Here is a 16,364-nt window from a genome sequence, read left to right on the forward strand (position 1 = left end):
TGGTCTACAATTTGGGGACAGGGAGCATGAACACAGCCGGGAAGAGCAGCTGGCTCTGTAGTTTCTGGGTGCCCGGAACACCACCAAGACGTGGGATACCGTCCTTTACTGCCGGGCCCCAGGGCGCCGCTGACAATGGCTCTGCACCGCCAAGTTCCCAGGGGACAAGAAAGCGACTTGTGTCGGGCCAGGACTTCTCTGAATGCTTCGAGCCTGGGGACAGGTCATGCCCACCTTTCCTTTGTTAAACTCCCAGAAGCAAGGCAATTTTTTCCCCTTTGGGTAATAAAACGCATGTTACCTTAAAAGCCAAAGGCGATGTGAATTCCCACCAAGCCAGGCCTGAGATGCTCTTGCATACGACCACGGAAGAGGGGTAGTATGTTAGGATGCTGAGCATGTCAGGAGGCCTCGTCAGTGACAACTGTGAGAGCCAGCATCAACGTGCTGCAGGTGCAGCCATCAGCCCCAACAGGCAACTGCTCTGCTTGCCCACTCCCTCCACTGCCCCCTCCTCCCAGGTGGGGGAGGCTCTGAATCACCTAGACTTTACTTGGGTCATCTTGCTGAAATACAACACACGACACCCCGATTCTGAGAGACAACCCCTCGCCCCTCGCCCGTCTGTCCGTACGTCCGCCGTCCAGGAACCACGATTTCCATTCCAGCGCTTTGGTAAGAGGCTGGTAAAAAAAAACACCAAGTAGCTGGATGCCTGGGGAAGATCCGGATACATACCCAGGATGTGCAGGACGCGGCAGAGGCGGCCACTGGTCTCGCCGGGCAGCTGGGAGCCAGAGTCTGCCCCGAGGGGGGAAGCCAGAGGTCTTTTATAGTCTTCCCCTGTTTCTTTCGGTTTCTTTTTTTAAAAAAGGCTCTTCTTTTTTGTTTCTTCTTTTTTTCTTCCTGTTTACCCCACTCTCCAGCTGTTGGCACGTAGGGATTTTTTATAAATTACTCAGTTTCTCAGAAACACTTGAGACTCTTGACCAACCTCCTCGCTGAGACGGTCCAATCAGAGGTGGGTGGGGTGGGTGGGGTGGCCGGGTGCAGGCCGAGCCGAGCCGTGGGCCGGCCATTGCATCAGCCACCCCATACCCCGGGCTGGCCCGCACATAACCTCCCCACCCTCTTCCCGTTCCCCACCCACCCTCGGCACCAGCGGGACTAACTGTTTACGTGCAGCCGTGGGAGGCCGCAGAAATCCCCGCGGCTGCTCACCGAGGCAGCGCAATGCGCATTGGTGGGAGGAGCGCGAGCTCCGGCCCGGCCCGACCTAGCTCTGGGCCCTGCCTCGGGTCAAGCCCTGGGGCGAGGGCTGTTACCTCTCTGCCTCGTCCTCCTCGGGCGCCTCGTCTGTGAAATGGGCACACGGGAGCCGCCTGGCTTTGCCCCCGAGGGCAGCGAGCGCGACGGCAGAGGCCGAGCCCCCGGCACCCGGCCCACGCTCCTGCCCGGGGTGGGGGGGTCTCGCCCTGGGGGGGAGGGGCGGGGGCGGGGGACGGGGCGCCACCGCGGAGCCAGACCCCGGCGGGCAGCGAGCCGGGCTCTGAGCAGGATACTCCGGGCCGTCGCCTGCAGGCTGCGGCAGGGCCCGGTCAGCCGGCGCCACCCCGGCCTCCCTCCCGCCCTCCCCCCCCCCACCCCATCCCCTCACTTACCGGCCCAGCCGGGCCCTTCAGCGCCGCGGGCTCAGCCACCGGCGGCCTCCTGGGCGTCCCTGGAAACGCCGTCCGGCCGGAACGACTTCCGGCCGTGCTGCCCCACCATTGGCTGTTCGCGCGGGGGCGGAGCGGAGGCCGCGGATGATTGGTTGGCGGGTCCGGCACCAGCGGAACGCAACTGGGTTGCGGAGTGCAGGCCGGACGACCTGCGGGAGGACCGAGCGCTTCCGGTGCGTGCGGTGAGCGGCGGGCCCGGGGGCGGGAGGGGGTTGGGAGCGGGCGGCGGCGGCGGCGGCGGCGGGGGCGGCGGGGGCGGCGGCCGGAGCGCCCCGCGGCCCTCAGCGCGGGCCTCTGACCCTCCCTCGCCGGTCCTTGGCGGCAGCTGCCTTCCGGACGCGCCGAGCTCGGGGCCCGCCCTACCTCCGGCTCTTGACAGCTCGGCTAACTTCTATTCATCCTTCAAAACCCATCGCGGGTCGTCTGCCTGGTTGCCTTTCTCCTCAGTCTGTGGCCTCCGGCGCCGGATCCGTGTTTTGTGTTTAATCTGTGCGCACACCAGACCCAGTCTAAGGCTTGGCCCCGAGTAGGTAATGAGGACGTGTTCGCCGAAGGAGGGTGTCCTCCCTCTTTTACTGTCTCCGTGCCCCACCCCCACCCCCACCCCCACCCCCCGCAGCTGCAGCCCACGAATATTCCCGGACCCCGGGTGGGGGTGGGGGGGTGTCAGCGAGTGAACCGAGCACGACAGGCGCTGCCCTCGAGGAGCCGACCCGGCGCTGCTGGGTCCCCGGCTTCCTCCCGCGGATCCCCGCCCCCACCTCGAAATTTTTTCCTCTTTTCCCGCCCATGTGCCTTCGCAGACACAAAAGGCAGCAACCACTTCGCTCGAAAGTTTTCCGTTGTTGCCAGTGCGTCTCCCTGGCCTCCGTTTTTGCCTGTCCCCCCCTCCCCCCCAGAGTCACCCCCTGGGCCTCCCTGCATCCTCCCTCCAGCCCCCTTTGATGCTCTTCCTTGCCTCTGGTGTCGGGCCCACCTCGGCCACCCACCCGAGATGGAGCTGCAACCCCCAAGCCCGCAGGCGCCGCCTCTACGCTCTTCTGTTCTGCCTTTCTCCTTAGGATCTCTTACTGCCTGGGACCCTGCATCTCGCTGGATTGTGGTCGGCCTCTGCCACTGCCACCCGAGCATGGTGAGCGCGGGCCGCCCTTCGCTGTGTGTCTGCCGTGGGGCCTCACCAGTGGCCTCTGCGCCATCGGTCCTGGGTACACGAGCCAAACGTTCACGAAGCAGGTAGTATCCAGAGCCTCGGCATCCGCCCTCCTGCATTCATTCTGCCCTTGCTGCCTTGCCTAGCTAGGAAGTGGGCTCATGGGCCCCAATCCCACCACTCTCTGATGTACCGTGGACGTCTTTCTTTCTTTTTAAAATTTTCTTGTTTTTTTCTTTCTAAGATTTTATTCATTTATTCATGAAAGACACAGAGAGAGAGAGAGAGAGAGAGAGGCAGAGACACAGGCAGAGGGAGAAGCAGGCTCCATGCACCGGGAGCCCGACGTGGGATTCGATCCCGGGTCTCCAGGATCGCGCCCTGGGCCAAAGGCAGGCGCTAAACCGCTGCGCCACCAGGGATCCCCCCAGCTTCTCATCCTTAAGAGGACACCTGTCCTATTGGATTAGGACCCACCCTCATGACCTCATTTCAATTTTTAAAAAATATTTTATTTATTTATTCATGAAAGACACACACAGAGAGGCAGAGATGCAGGCAGAGGGAGAAGCAGGCTCCATGCAGGGAGCCCCATGTGGGACCCCATCCCGGGTCTCCAGGATCAGGCCCTGGGCCGAAGGCAGACACTCAACCACTGAGCCATCCAGATGTCTTTCTTTCTTTCTTTCTTTTTTTTTTTTTAAGGTTTATTTTATTATGTTAGAGGGAGTGGGGGAGAGAGAGAGAGAGAGAGAGCTTGCTCGAGAAAGGAGGGACAGAGGGAGAGGAACTCAAGTCGACTCTGTGCTGAACACAGAGCCTGACTCAAGGCTTGATCTCACAACTCTGAGATCAGGACCTGAGCCAAAATCAAGAGTTGGACGCTTAGCTGATTGAGCCACCCAGGCAGGCACCATCGGTCTCTCTTCTGAGTCAACCACTGCAGACAACGAGGTGGGTGGGAATCCATCATGTGGCTGAGGACTCACATCCTGGCAGTGGGAACCTAGTGGGTTCCCTGCGACAGGGAGGAATGGTATGTGGTGGTGTGTGGTGCTGTCTACAGGAGTTGAGACAGGTGAGATGTCTGATCAGGACCAGGCTAAGTGTTTAGAGAATAGAAATGCCAAGTTGTTTGCAGAGTGCAGATGGCTTTGTGTATGGAAGGTGTTACCTGCCCAGATTAGGCTGCAGGATGGGGGGGGGGTGGAATTTTGGAGGAGGTAGACTATATTTGTTGAATGATGATGTAATGTGTTGGACAGTGGAGCCCTTCAGGTGATGGGAACCCTTTGGGGGAGAGGTGTGGGTGGGGCGAAGTGGTTGGATGCCAGGAAATGTGAGGGAGACCTGGGTGATAGGCTGAGTGGCTTAACAGGGGACCCAGAGGGAGTCTGGCGCTGACCTGACCCCACATGCCTGCAGGAGGAGGGGCGCAGTGTGGTACCTAAGGTAGGGCCTCATCTGGGGCAGCTCAGCAGTTGGTGCTGCTCCTTCACGCCCTCTGCTGTCCTGGATGTGCTGGGCATCCTTGTCCTGATTGTACTTCCTTTTAAAAGCACAGAATTGAACTCCAGACTGAAGGGCTTCTTTCCAGAAACTAGTTGGCAGCAATTTATCGTGTATGGTGGTTCAGAATTTCAGGAAGGATTTTTTAGAAAAGGAAATACACTGCTGTGTGAGTGTGTGTTTGGAGTGAAGCTGGCAAATTTGGACCAAACCCTTCAGAAACTGGGGGGGCTGAGGCCTTGAACACGTGGTTTTGTGTTGTGGGTCTATCTCACCACTGGCTTATCGGTGAGGTGGGAGTATCTGGGCAGGGGGTGAAGGAGGCACTGGGGCCCACGGGGAGGGTGAAGATCAGGGTGACGTGCTTCTCCCACTTGATGGGTTTTGGACATCTTTCCATTTTAGTATTTTCAGACCTACTCTCAAAGACCCAAGTTGCCCTTCCATAAGGCATCTTTAAAATCCTGAATCTTTCTGTCCAGGCATCCATTCTCCATTTTGTCAGGTCTTCTTTTTATGTCTTTCAATAAAGTTTTGGTTTTCTTCCTGTAGGCTTTTGCTGATTTTTTTTTCATTTTCCCCAGATAGCCTGTAGTTTTTACTTAAAAAAATAAAATCTTCTAATTATGCCTGGTGTATAGAAAAGCCCTCATTTTTTTTTTTAAGATTTTATTTATTTATTCATGAGAGATACAGAGAGAGAGGCAGAGACACAAGACACACACAAGCAAGACACAAGAGACAAGAGACACAAGACAAGCAAGACACAAGAGACACAAGCAGAGGGAGAAGCAGGCTCCGTGCAGGGAGCCTGATGCAAGACTCGATCCCTGGACCCTGGGATTATCCCTGGAGCCCAGGATCACGACCTGAGCCAAAGGCAGATGCTCAACGACTGAGCCACCTAGGTGTCCCAAGCTCTCATTTTTTAGTATGTTTATTTTTAGAGTTTTCCAATTGTGGATTTGCTGGGTGGTATGTTTTCTTTTAATTAAGTGTGGTGGTAAATATTCTTCTGTGCGTATTTTCTGACACTTGACTTTGTTTGGTCTCAGATAGTTTGTCCTCAAAGGATATCAAGAAACTGTGTCTTCAATGGCTTCATTGGTGGCTTATGATGACTCGGAGTCAGAGGCTGAGACTGAGCCCGTGGGAAATTTTAATGCTGCCAGCCAGATGAAAGACACCTCTGATGTGGTCAAGCCTCCTGGGCAGGATTTTGCATCAGAAGCCCCAGGTGTGACGGAAGGGGCAGTACTGTCCACAAAGCATGGTTCTGGTGCAGATCCAGCTGGCCATCGTCTCCCACTGGTCCGGCTCTGGAGAAGTGACCCAGGATCTTGTCCCAGCCAGAGGCTACAGTGGCCCAGGACGGAGCCTGACGTCACCTTCCCCACAGGCAAGCCTCCTCCACCTTCCCTGTGGACCAGCCAGACTCCAGCTGGCCATGTGCCCCTGGCAGCTGCCCACTTTAGGCGGATGAAACTCTCCTGGGGAACTTATGACTCCCCTGAACCATCCTTCTGTGTCCAAACCAAGTCTGAAACCCCAGGTAAACATGGCAACTCTCTTCAGAAGAAAAGGTGTGAGGACTGTATCGTGCCCTATACGCCAAAAAGACTAAGACAGTCACAGGCACTAAGCACAGAAACTGGGAAGGGCAGAGATGTGGAGGTGCAGGGTCCGTCTGCAGGGCGTGCCCCGGCTCCTCTCTCTATGGCCCCCAGAGTGTCTGAGTTTATTCAGCCCTATTTGGACAGTCAGTATAAAGAAACCACCATTCCCAGGAAAGTGCTCTTCCACCTGAGAAGTCACAGGGGCCCCGTCAACAGCATACAGTGGTGTCCGGTTTTTGCTAAGAGCCACATGCTTCTCTCAGTGTCTATGGATAAAACCTTCAAGGTAAGACTTGAGCGATACTGCTTCTTCAGGGACTTTTAGAAGTAAATTGCCGGGGTGTTTTGCCTTTCACAGCAGTGAGGTAGGGGGGCCGAACGTTTCTGTGTGGGAACTTCTGCAATTCTCTCTGCTGCGTTCAGGAGTGGGTCCTCAGTGGCCCACCCTGGACTGTTGGTCCGCTCTGTCCCCTCCCCCTGATGCTGCCTGGCTTAGGCCACCTGAGGATGCTAGCCTTTACTCCTTGTGGGAGCATGGAGGATGTGCAGACACACTGGAACCGTTGAAGATGAGGTTGCTGAGTGAGGACAGTCAGAGGGAGAGGAAAGCCTGGGACAAGTCCTGGGTCCCTGTGAAGCTTGGGGAATGTGGAGCTGTGGCAGCTCTGTGCTGGGCACTGTGTCGGATGCCAGGGGAGCTGAGGTAGATAGACCTGGCCCCTGGCTGCAGGGTGTGCAGTATGGTGGGGGCCATGGGCCAGTGGAGAGGCTCTCACAACCCTGGGCTTAGGAGTGTGAGGACCAGACTCCCAGAGGGACACAAGTGCTCCATGAACCCCCCAGGAGGGCTTGGTGAAGGCTTCCAGGAGGAGGGGAAGGTTCACTTGGTGAAGGTCGTGAGATAGAGCATAAGGATGTTCTTGGTTGTAAGCCTGAGAAGTCCTGAGGGACCTGTTGGGGAGCGAGGGGCCAGACCAAGGATAGCTGTGGATGCCCTGCCGAGGACTTCCGGTTCATACAGACTCCGTTTTTCATTGTTACTTAAGAGCTACTGAAATCCTGCTGACCTGCTGTAAGCAATCCCCACTCATACAGGGATTTAGCATAGCAGTGTTGCACCTCCTGTAACCTGTCTCCAGTGCCTCTGGGCTCTACTCTGTCTCTAGCAAGCACCTCAGCACCTAGCAAGTCATCTATACGTTGTAGGTGCCAAGTAAATGCACACTGAACCAAAGCTTCCTGGAAAGAAAATGGCTTTGGAGTTGAAGGGACGGGCCTTCGGCTCCAGCTTTGCTGTGGAGCAGCTGGTTAGCTGGCCCCACTCCAAGTCTGGCGTCTCATCTGTAAAGGGCATCGTCATACTTGCGTCATGTGGTCACGTAAGAAAAACGCCTACAGATCTCGGGCACAGAGCTAGGTGCCCCACAGGTACTCCGTAAATGTCGGCTTCCTCCCTCTCTTTTCCTCACAGTTCTGGAACCATCCTGCACAGGACGTTGTATTTGCAAGTTATGTTTTGAGCTTTTTTCTTAGGAGGCATTTTTTCTGAAATGAAGAAAGGAAGCCTAAGTGCAGTGAAGGCTTTGAAATGAGCTGAACCAATGGGTGTCATTTTTAAGTGGCCCATTTGGGAGTCCTGAATCAACCTGTCTGTGTTCTCTTCTGGCAAGGCTAATAGAGCTGTGCAGGGACAGTGCCCTGTTCTGCCGTTAGTGCGGCGCTTCGGTGCTATTCCTGTGAGGGTGGGGGCTCTGGTCTGCTCCGGAGACTTCTGGTGTCCCTGGTGTGCATTGTAACATGCTTGGTTCAATCCCACAGTGCTGGGGCTTCTCAGCGCTCCTTCCTGAGACTCTGTGCCCACAGAGGGCCGAGGGGACTTGTCCTTTGGTAAGGAGAGCATCTGGAGGGCTTTTGGCGTGGGCCTTTGTGGGGCCTGTGTGGTGCTAGGCCGCGTCTGGCTGGCCCTGGATGTAGGCTGGAGTTAGAGTGATCTGGGCCTCAGGGTCTCACTCCATTCCCAACAGTTTTGTGACCCTGGGCAAGACACAACCTCTCAGATTCTGTTTCCTCCTTGATGAAACAAGCTTATGAGACCTATGGTTGGTCCTTCTGAGGTGAGACAAATGCCCAGGTGTGTGTGTCTGAAGCACCCAGGATAATCCTAGGCACATGTTCAAGGTTTGTGGAGGGTAGTGTGGTTACAGGTGGATCACCTGAGGGGCATGGGAAGTCCCTTTCTCGGACCCTGGAGGGAGTGAGCCATCTGGTAGGCTGGAGAAGGTAGTCTTGTGAGGAGGTCTCGAAGGACCGGCCAGTTGCTGTCGGGGAGATAGGTGGAGGGACCTAGGGCGGCAGGTACACCTTAGTGGATGCCTGCTGTCTGCTTGCCCACCCGCGGGGCTGTAGCTCCTATGGTGAGGGGCAGGTGTGGAGCCCTGTGGGGACTGGTTTGCACCTGGCATCAGTGAGGTACCCTGTGGGGCCTGCTTGGATCACCTTTGCCCCAAGAAGTTTAGGTTTCCTGAGCAGATGTATACTACTCTAGTATAGTTCTTAAACAGAACGCGTCTGAGGAAAGCCATTGATTTCGGGTGTTGGGTTTGTTCTGTCGTGTAGTGCGTGTTTGTAGAGTAGATGAGTGTGCTAGGTGCTCTGCACCGGGGGTGCCTGGAGGTCCCCATGGAGAGGACCCTGGATCAGCCAACTAGCTGTGACGCCTTGTGTCCAGAAGGGGGCACAGTTGGCTCAGCTTGGAAAGCTACTCAGGCAGAGTGACTGCGTAGGAAAGCCTTGCCTGGGGTGATTCAGTGAGACCTGGGTCCTGGGCTGTTTGTGGCAGAACTGCCCTCAGTGGGGCTGGTGCTGTGCCCCCCTTCCCGGGGAGGTGGTATGTGTGCTGCAGGAGATGTGGGCGCTGGCTCCTTGCTTGGCCTGGCACCTGCAGGGAGCCCTGCCCACTGCACTGCCCGTCCCTCATGGCGAGGCTGCAGGGGTGGCATTGGATGTGGTCCAGGGACAGGGTGCAGCTGCCATCGTGCTGCTGGGGCCAGTGTCTCCTGACCTCCTTGTTCCTGTGGGGTCTTGAAAAACCAGGGCTTTTATAAGCCATACATGCAAATGGTTGGGCCAGGATCCTCACTGCTTTAAGATATTTGACGGTTTTCAGTGACAGAGTTATTTGGCAAATTGATTTTGAGCAACTTTTCAGCGTAAAGAATGGCGGGGGCTGGCGGGGGCTGGAGGAGCCAGGATAGGAAAACCAATTGGGAACTGGGTGGGGGCAGGGCTGGGAACCCTGGAGGGAAGTCCTGGCTGACTCCTCAGTTTTCCTGGGGCCTCAGGTTCATGTGTAGCCAGGTGTGCAGCTGGCAGCCCCAGGCAGGATGGTGTTCTCCCCCCACCCCGAGGTCTGAGAGTGGGTGGCACGGTAGATCTTGGGGGCCTATGAGGTGGGCGGGGGAATGGGAGACATGTGGATGATGAACCTGGAGAGTATGGGGCTGCGGGCACGGGCAGGAGTCTAGGCTCCCTGCAGCCCCCGCCTGGATGGAGAGCAGGCGGTGGGTGCAGTGGGGAAAGATTTAGAAGAGGTGGGTGTGACAGGGCCCCTCCCCCACCCCTGACTCTGTGCTCCCTTCTAGGGTGCCTTTCTCCTTGTCTTTTGGTTAAAGTCTTCCAGAGTGCCTTCTTGAGCCCACTGCATCCGGAAGGAGAGAAGAGCCTGGGTGCTGGGGTCACAGCCCTTACTTAGTTCATATCCTTCCTCTGCCACTTACTGGCTGTGTGATCTCAGGCAAGTTATTTCCCTGAACCTCAGCCATTGTATGTAAAGTGGAGACAACTGTGCGTTGCCTTGGTGGGTTTTTCTGAAGAATAAGCAGTGTTATATGTGACCTCTCTGGTGCCTGGCACAGGGTAGGCACTTGCTGTGTGCTTATGGTTTTGCTCTCCGCGGGGGTCTTCTCCCTTCCTTACTATATAGTGACATCTCATTCTGCCTGTGTGACTGTGAACTGTATCTGCTACATCTTCTAGATTTTAAGTGTCTTGAGCATGGAAACTGTGCCAGGTCCATTTTTATGTTTTTCGAAGCACCTGGCACAAAGTTTTGTATGCTAAATGATCAGTAAAGATTAAAACGGTTTTTTTTTTTTTGGATTTTATTTACAGCCTTTGGGAAAGGATCATCTCTTAAGTGCATAGATCTTATTTGCCAGTAGGGGGCACAGTAAGACTTAATATAGGCTCACTCAAGCTTCTAGAATGTGAAAGAATCCTTGATTCAAGGTAACATTTACTGAAATATGATTTCTTTTCTGATCAAGAGAAAAACAACACAATCCATCTGATTAATCTAAAGAGCGTGGAGTGCCAGTTCCTTCATCTCTTTAAAACGTAGCTTTGGAATTCATAAATTTCAATTGGGCATATTACAGCGGAAAGATACTTATTTTAATATGTTCTAAATGTTCTATGAGCTGTAAAATATGCTTATATTAGTTTTGAAAAATTTACAGCTGGAGAAATTAAGTAAAATAAAACAATGACTCATAACTCTGCACCGATGCTCTGTTTTCTTTCCTGATGATCCCTTCCTGCTCCTGTATAGCACACATCTGTTTCTCACAGTTGTAATCCCGGTACGGATACCCTTTTATCTACTCTTTTCATTTCTCTGTGTCCTCATTTAGCTCAACACGTTTGAATACCCACTGCACGTAAATTAAAGGTAGAAGTCAGACTTTGAAGCTCTTGGACAAAGTACAGATGTGGCCTGCCTCAACCAAATGCGGGCAGCCCTCACCTTTGGCCCTGTGTGCAGAGCCCTCTGCTAGGCACCAGACATATTCTCACAGGCATATGACATGTTTCCTGCTTCTAGGGGACGCCCGTCCGTGCGTCAGAACCCAGAGTTCTGAAACAGAAGGGTATCAAATGTATGAATTAAGTGTTGTTCATTTGTTTTACAAAATGGTTTGCTTTAGGAATTCTTTCAATAACAGACTTCCCTACGACACTTAAAAGAAAAAAAAAACTTTTCATTTTTTTATCAGGAACGTAATAAAAACTTATTGTGAAAAACTTTGAAAATGCAGAGAGCACGAAGAAATCGTTGCTAATCCTAATCCTGAGTCGGTGAGTCACTGACGCCGCCGGGGGCCTTTCCTGGTCTGGACCCCCGCATTCCTGTGTGCTCACAGAGTTAGGCTCACCACAGAGTACGTGCAGTTTTGATTTTGCTCCCCTCTCCCCTCCCATCTTTTGTGCTGTTTATAAGGGGCGCTTTTCTATCTTATTAAAAACTTTCTCCAAACGTATTGTTTTTTGAAGATTTTATTTATTTATTTGTGAGAGTCACAGAGAGAGGCAGAGACATAGGTAGAGGGAGAAACAGGCTCCCCATGGGGAGCCCAATGCGGGACTCCATCCTGGGACCCCGGGATCACGCCCTGAGCCAAAGGCAAACGCTCAACCACTGAGCCACCCAGGTGTCCCCCAAATGTATTTTCATGTCTGTTTCAAATTCAAGACTTTGCTTTGTCATTTACGTGTTGTTTCCTATTGTTATTTACTTTTGTTTTTGAAATGGCGAGTACTTCAGTGAAATGGCTATAAATAAACGTCTTTTCTGCTGCCTTAGTGTAGGTAAGATGGGCTTTGATACACACTTGGGCTTGAGCTATAGGCTTTGTGTCTGGTGAGTGGAACCTGAATAAATGGGCAAAGCTTCAGTGCTATCGTTGCATGAGACCCTTGGGTTTCTGTTCTGTATCTGTTGCTTGGTAGGTATGTGACTTTGGGAAAATCACCTTGCCTCTCTGATTCCCCAGTTTTCTCATTGGTAAAATGGGTATAATGGCTGCCTTGGAGGGTTGTTGCTATGTAGAAGAAATGGGAAGATGCGTCGCAGTGTCTAGCATATGGGAGGGGCTGCAGAAACATCAGGAGGGGCTCCTGATTCCTCTGTTCTTTTATTGATTAAACAATTGGAAAAAAGATGAGTCACCCAGGACGCTCCAACTTAATGTAACTCTTGTTTTTGTGAATCTTTTAATGGTCTGTCTACAGATACGTGTTTTTCCAAGGGTTCAATGTCAGTACTCCTGAGATAGATACTTTTAAAATTCAAAAAGTTTTTGGGTTTGTACCAAACAGTTTACCTCAGGCCCCCTTTTGATGTACTGCACGTTTATTAGGAAGGCATGTACTGTGGGGTTCAGTCTGTGTCTCTAAACTGATCATGTTTAAAATGTGTTAGAAGAATATAAATTGGACAGCAGTTTGCCAGCTCTGAGTGTTTTATGTCTGGGCCCCTGGCAGTGTGGGGAGGAGCTATTTCATATCTGAAGAGGCCCAGGAAAGTTAGTCTGGGGCAGGGAAGAGGTGCTTACCTAGGGTGGCACCAGGTTCAGATGGGTCTCATCCCCTTTCCCATGTTGTGTGTGAAGGAAAGGATTTTTTTCTGGATGCTGAAGACCCAGATTGGGGATCTCATTGTGCTGCTTGCCTGCTCTGTGGCCTCTGGCACAGAGTACTGGTACAGAGTATCATTGAGAGGCTGGAGAGAGCTCACCATCCCTGAGGGCTTACCACCTACTAGGAATGGTTCCAAACATTCCAGCTCCACTTCGTGACAGGCCTGTCGGGCAGGGGCTGGTCTTACTCCCACTTTACAGATAAGGAAGCTGAGGCACAGAGAGGTTAAGGGATTTGTCACACAGCTACGAAACTGTAGAAGCAAGATGTGAAGCTGTCAGACCACAGAGCAAACAGAGCTAAAAGACTCACTCTGCTCTTCTGCCTTGGAGGATAAAGGATGGAAAAGCATATCCCCTCAACCCAAGTGGTGCCCGGGCGCTGTCCCAGCCTCAAAGTCTTGTGGTTCTGTTAAGGGACATAAGAGATGATTTCCATAGTGGTTTAGATTTGCATTTTTATGTATTACAGGATCCCGTTGATTTATCATTGTTAGCGTATCTGATTATATTAGGGTATCTTAGACGTGCTTTGTAGAAAGTAATATATCTCAGATTCAAAGACAAGGAATTTATGGATTCAAGTGCCAGAGTGAAGGTTTATTTCAGTTTTGAAAGAATTATTCTTGATGGATTTTACAAAATGAGATTGAGAAATGATTTGATGTGTAGAGTGAGGAGTCGTGGAGCATTATGCAGATGATTGGCAATTTATTCCAAGCACGAGGCAAATCTATTGGAAATGAGAGCTGCACAGCTGAGGAGGAGGGTAGGGTTGTGGTGGTGGGCGTTTGGTATTTGGGGAGTGAATGATTAACAGTGCACCGAGGGTAATTAGGTGAAGGCCAGGAGAGACTAGGTGGTGTTTGTGCCTGTGTACAGTGATCATTTGGGCCCATCTTGGTTTTACAGAAGCCCAGAGAGGGAAAGACACTTGCCTGAGGGCACACAGTGAAGTCAGGTGGTGATGTGAAGCTGGGATCTTGTGTAGGAAGTGTCAGGATGTGTCCTTCTCTGGACCCTGTGTTTGCTTGTCTCCCTTCCCACCTTGTATGTATTTTTGTTTCAGAGAAAGTTCAGGGTCATCTTAGTTGTCCCAGGGGTGGGAGTGAGGGCTTCAGGCCTACCAACAGCAGGGTAGGTGAGCCTCTGGGGATTGCTGTGAGATCCTGAGCTGGAACCTTCTTTTCGTGGGAAGTGAAGCTTTTTTTTTGACACTCCTCTCCTCCGTATGAAAGCTGCAACGTTTCTGAGGCCAACAAATGAGACATTTCCCACTTTCCGTTTGGTTGCCAGAAGGGCCTTGCAAGCTTTTGCCTTGCAGAAAAAACCTTGGGTTGAAGGAGGAATAAGAAAAGTGTGGCGGAACCCAAGCTGTGTTTTCTGCATTTTGAAAACTTCATTCCGTTGAACTTTAGCAGTTCAGTATCCCCAGGGCAGGGCCGTGTGCTTGCCAGATGCTGACGGAGAAAACAGTGCTGTGTGAAGGTGCAGACTCTGTCCTCAGGGAACCAGCCTCATCCAGGCTCATCCCGTGTCATTAAGGGAAGAATAGAGCAATTTGGGAAAATGCTTTTAATGTAATTGAAAAATGCAGATTGCAAAATTGGCACGGTTAGGAGTTGAGACAGTCTAGTAAATTATTTCTTGCTGCTTTTAAAACTTGGACACGGAAGACTCTTAAAGACATTCATTTACTGCCCAGCGATGGCTTTGTCTTACTCCTTAAAAAAAAAAAAATTAGTTGCTTTAGATTTAACTTAGTTTTATCATAAAAGTAGTAAGATATTTGTGAAAAAATACCAAAAAAGGGTAGAAATTAAAAATAAAACCGTAGATCTCCACTCAAGCATAACAACTGTGAATGTTTTGTAAGCAGCTTTTCCTTTCAGTATTTTTTCCCATGAGTATCAACTGGTTTTAATTATACTCTAGGTACTTTGTTTTTGTAAGCAGCATTTAAAAATTTTGTGATGGTTATCTTCCCCCAAGACTGCTTTTACTCCTTAAAAGAAGGCGTGCGTAAGTCAGTCCAACTTTGTCACGTTTTCTTGCAGCTTCTGCTGTCTCTACTCAGGCATCTCCTATAAGCCCAGGCCCCCGTGTGTGAGGCGGGGCAGTGGGGCATGGTGCGGAGGAGAGGGCTTCAGGGGACGGTCAGAAGTGCATTTGAGGGAGGCCAATGTGGTATTAGCCCAGGACCCCGGGAACTCTCGCACCTCAACCCCCTCACAAAGCACCGTGAACCCAGGCTGAAACGCAGGAGAACCAGATGGCAGTAGAAACTTAGCAACAAAGTGGCCCTAGCTGGGGGTCCTGGAGCTGCTTCCAGGCCAGTCTTCCCTCGCTAGGGGCCAGTCTTCCCTCACTAGGGATGAGGCCTCAGGCACCACATCCCTTCTCATGGAAGAGGGGCCACAGGGAGATGGGTGGTACCCTTGGGGAGGTTCCCTGGCAAGGGCTTTACTTGGGGACTCAGATTAGTTGGCTGGTCTGGGTGTTCCTGGACAGAGCTTCTGATTTTCTTTCTAGTTCTCTCTTTGCCTTTCTATTTTGTTTTTCTGGGAAATTTCCTCCACCTTACCTTTCAGTCTTTTTTTTTTTTTTTTTTTTTTTTTTTGTATTTCTGCTACCATATACTTAAAGGTTTTCTTTCTTTCTTTTTTTTTTTTTTTTACTGAAGTATAACTTATATTCAGAAAAGTGTTCTATTCTGATCTATCATATTTTTACATTCCAAGAGCTGCTGCTTGTTTTCTGAATGTTCCTTTTTTAAAGAATATGTCATTTTTTATTGCATATTTACAGGGTCTTTTCTTAGCTCTTGGAGTTCTTTGAAAGTTTTCCTGTGTTTTGGAAAATGTTCCTGCCCCTTGTCACCTCCTTTTATCTTTTTGTTTTGGTGTCTGCGTTTCACGTGAGGAGACGCTGTAGTGCTCATTCCCATTCAGGGAGGAGGCCCGGGGAAAGCCAATCTGGCCAGTGTGTGTGAGGGTGTGCGAGTGAGTGTGTGAGTGTGTGCGCGGATGGAGCCTGTCAGAAGGGAGGTTGCCACAGGGTGGTGAGGCAGCCAGCCAGCATCTAGGGGCAGGACCCCCCCACGTGAACCTCCCTAGGTGTTTTGGGTAGCCTGGTCAGTTTCCGAGACAGGACTCTTCACCCTGGATGCCTGAGTTGGGGGATCTGAGCAGGGGAGAGGGCTGGGGTTTCCTTTGGAGTGTGCAGACGTCATTCTATCACGTCCTCCAGCTGCTTTTTCCACTCTCATCTGCACAGATCTACTTTGTTCTTTTTAGCGCCTACAGTGGCCTTCCGTTTATGACAGTACACCATCAGTTATTTGTAAACATGACTGTGTCTTCTTCCCCTTGACAGGGGTAGAATTATTAACTTTCTAAAACATTTGCTAATTGAGCGGCATCTTATTTGAGAACCAAATGAATTCATTTGTGCGCAGCTTCTTTAGAACCAGGCTGGCACCTTGTTAACGCTCAATAAGTGTTCGTGGGTCTTGTCCATCAGTCTTCTGCCATTTTAGCATTTCTCTTATCCAGCAATTTACATACTAACAATATTGACCTGTCGTCATATCTCCCCCCTCCCCTACCGTATGTTGTTTGACTTTGAGTTTTGGCATTTCATTATTACTATTTTTTTAACAGAGGAAACTTGACATTTTTTTTGTGGTCAAGTCTATGGACCTTTCCCTTTGTAATTGTCCTGTGGCCTTAGAGCATGGCATGTCCTCCCCCATCTCAAGATCTGATAAATAGTCACCTATATTTGACCTTCATCTAGCAGTGATTAGCTTGAGCCAGTTTCAATTCTCATCATCTCTTCCAGGCTTTCTGTGGGTCCGGGGCAGGCTGTGCCCGCCGTGATGAATGTGTGC

The 16,364-nt window shown here is 51.5% G+C and overlaps 2 protein-coding genes across 18 annotated transcripts in view; one reads left to right on the forward strand and one right to left on the reverse strand.

Moving 5' to 3' along the window:
* The window catches only part of WARS1 (tryptophanyl-tRNA synthetase 1), a 34,353-nt gene extending 32,537 nt beyond the window's left edge, over nucleotides 1-1,816 (reverse strand). For 6 of the 9 annotated variants that reach the window (XR_012037205.1, XR_012037206.1, XM_072839947.1 and 3 more), the window contains exons 1-2: nucleotides 1,662-1,816; nucleotides 739-926 (exon numbers count right to left, since the gene is read on the reverse strand). The gene's annotated coding sequence lies outside the window, so the exon portion shown is untranslated. Of the gene's footprint in view, nucleotides 1-738; nucleotides 927-1,325; nucleotides 1,473-1,661 lie in introns of those variants that run through there. The other 3 variants (XM_072839948.1, XM_072839954.1, XM_072839952.1) reach the window with 2 other exon arrangements.
* Nucleotides 1,791-16,364, forward strand: part of WDR25 (WD repeat domain 25) — a 142,639-nt gene continuing 128,065 nt past the window's right edge. Inside the window, exons 1-4 of one of the 9 annotated variants that reach the window (XM_072839922.1) lie at nucleotides 1,791-1,903; nucleotides 2,047-2,247; nucleotides 2,783-2,954; nucleotides 5,440-6,282. In XM_072839922.1, coding sequence (XP_072696023.1) covers nucleotides 1,806-1,903; nucleotides 2,047-2,247; nucleotides 2,783-2,954; nucleotides 5,440-6,282 — 1,314 coding nt within the window. In that variant the 5' untranslated portion in view covers nucleotides 1,791-1,805. Of the gene's footprint in view, nucleotides 1,904-2,046; nucleotides 2,252-2,782; nucleotides 2,955-5,435; nucleotides 6,283-16,364 lie in introns of those variants that run through there. The other 8 variants (XM_072839923.1, XM_072839925.1, XM_072839926.1 and 5 more) reach the window with 8 other exon arrangements.

Source organism: Canis lupus, chromosome 9, assembly GCF_048164855.1.
Source record: "Canis lupus baileyi chromosome 9, mCanLup2.hap1, whole genome shotgun sequence".
Classification (NCBI taxonomy): Eukaryota; Metazoa; Chordata; class Mammalia; order Carnivora; family Canidae; genus Canis; species Canis lupus.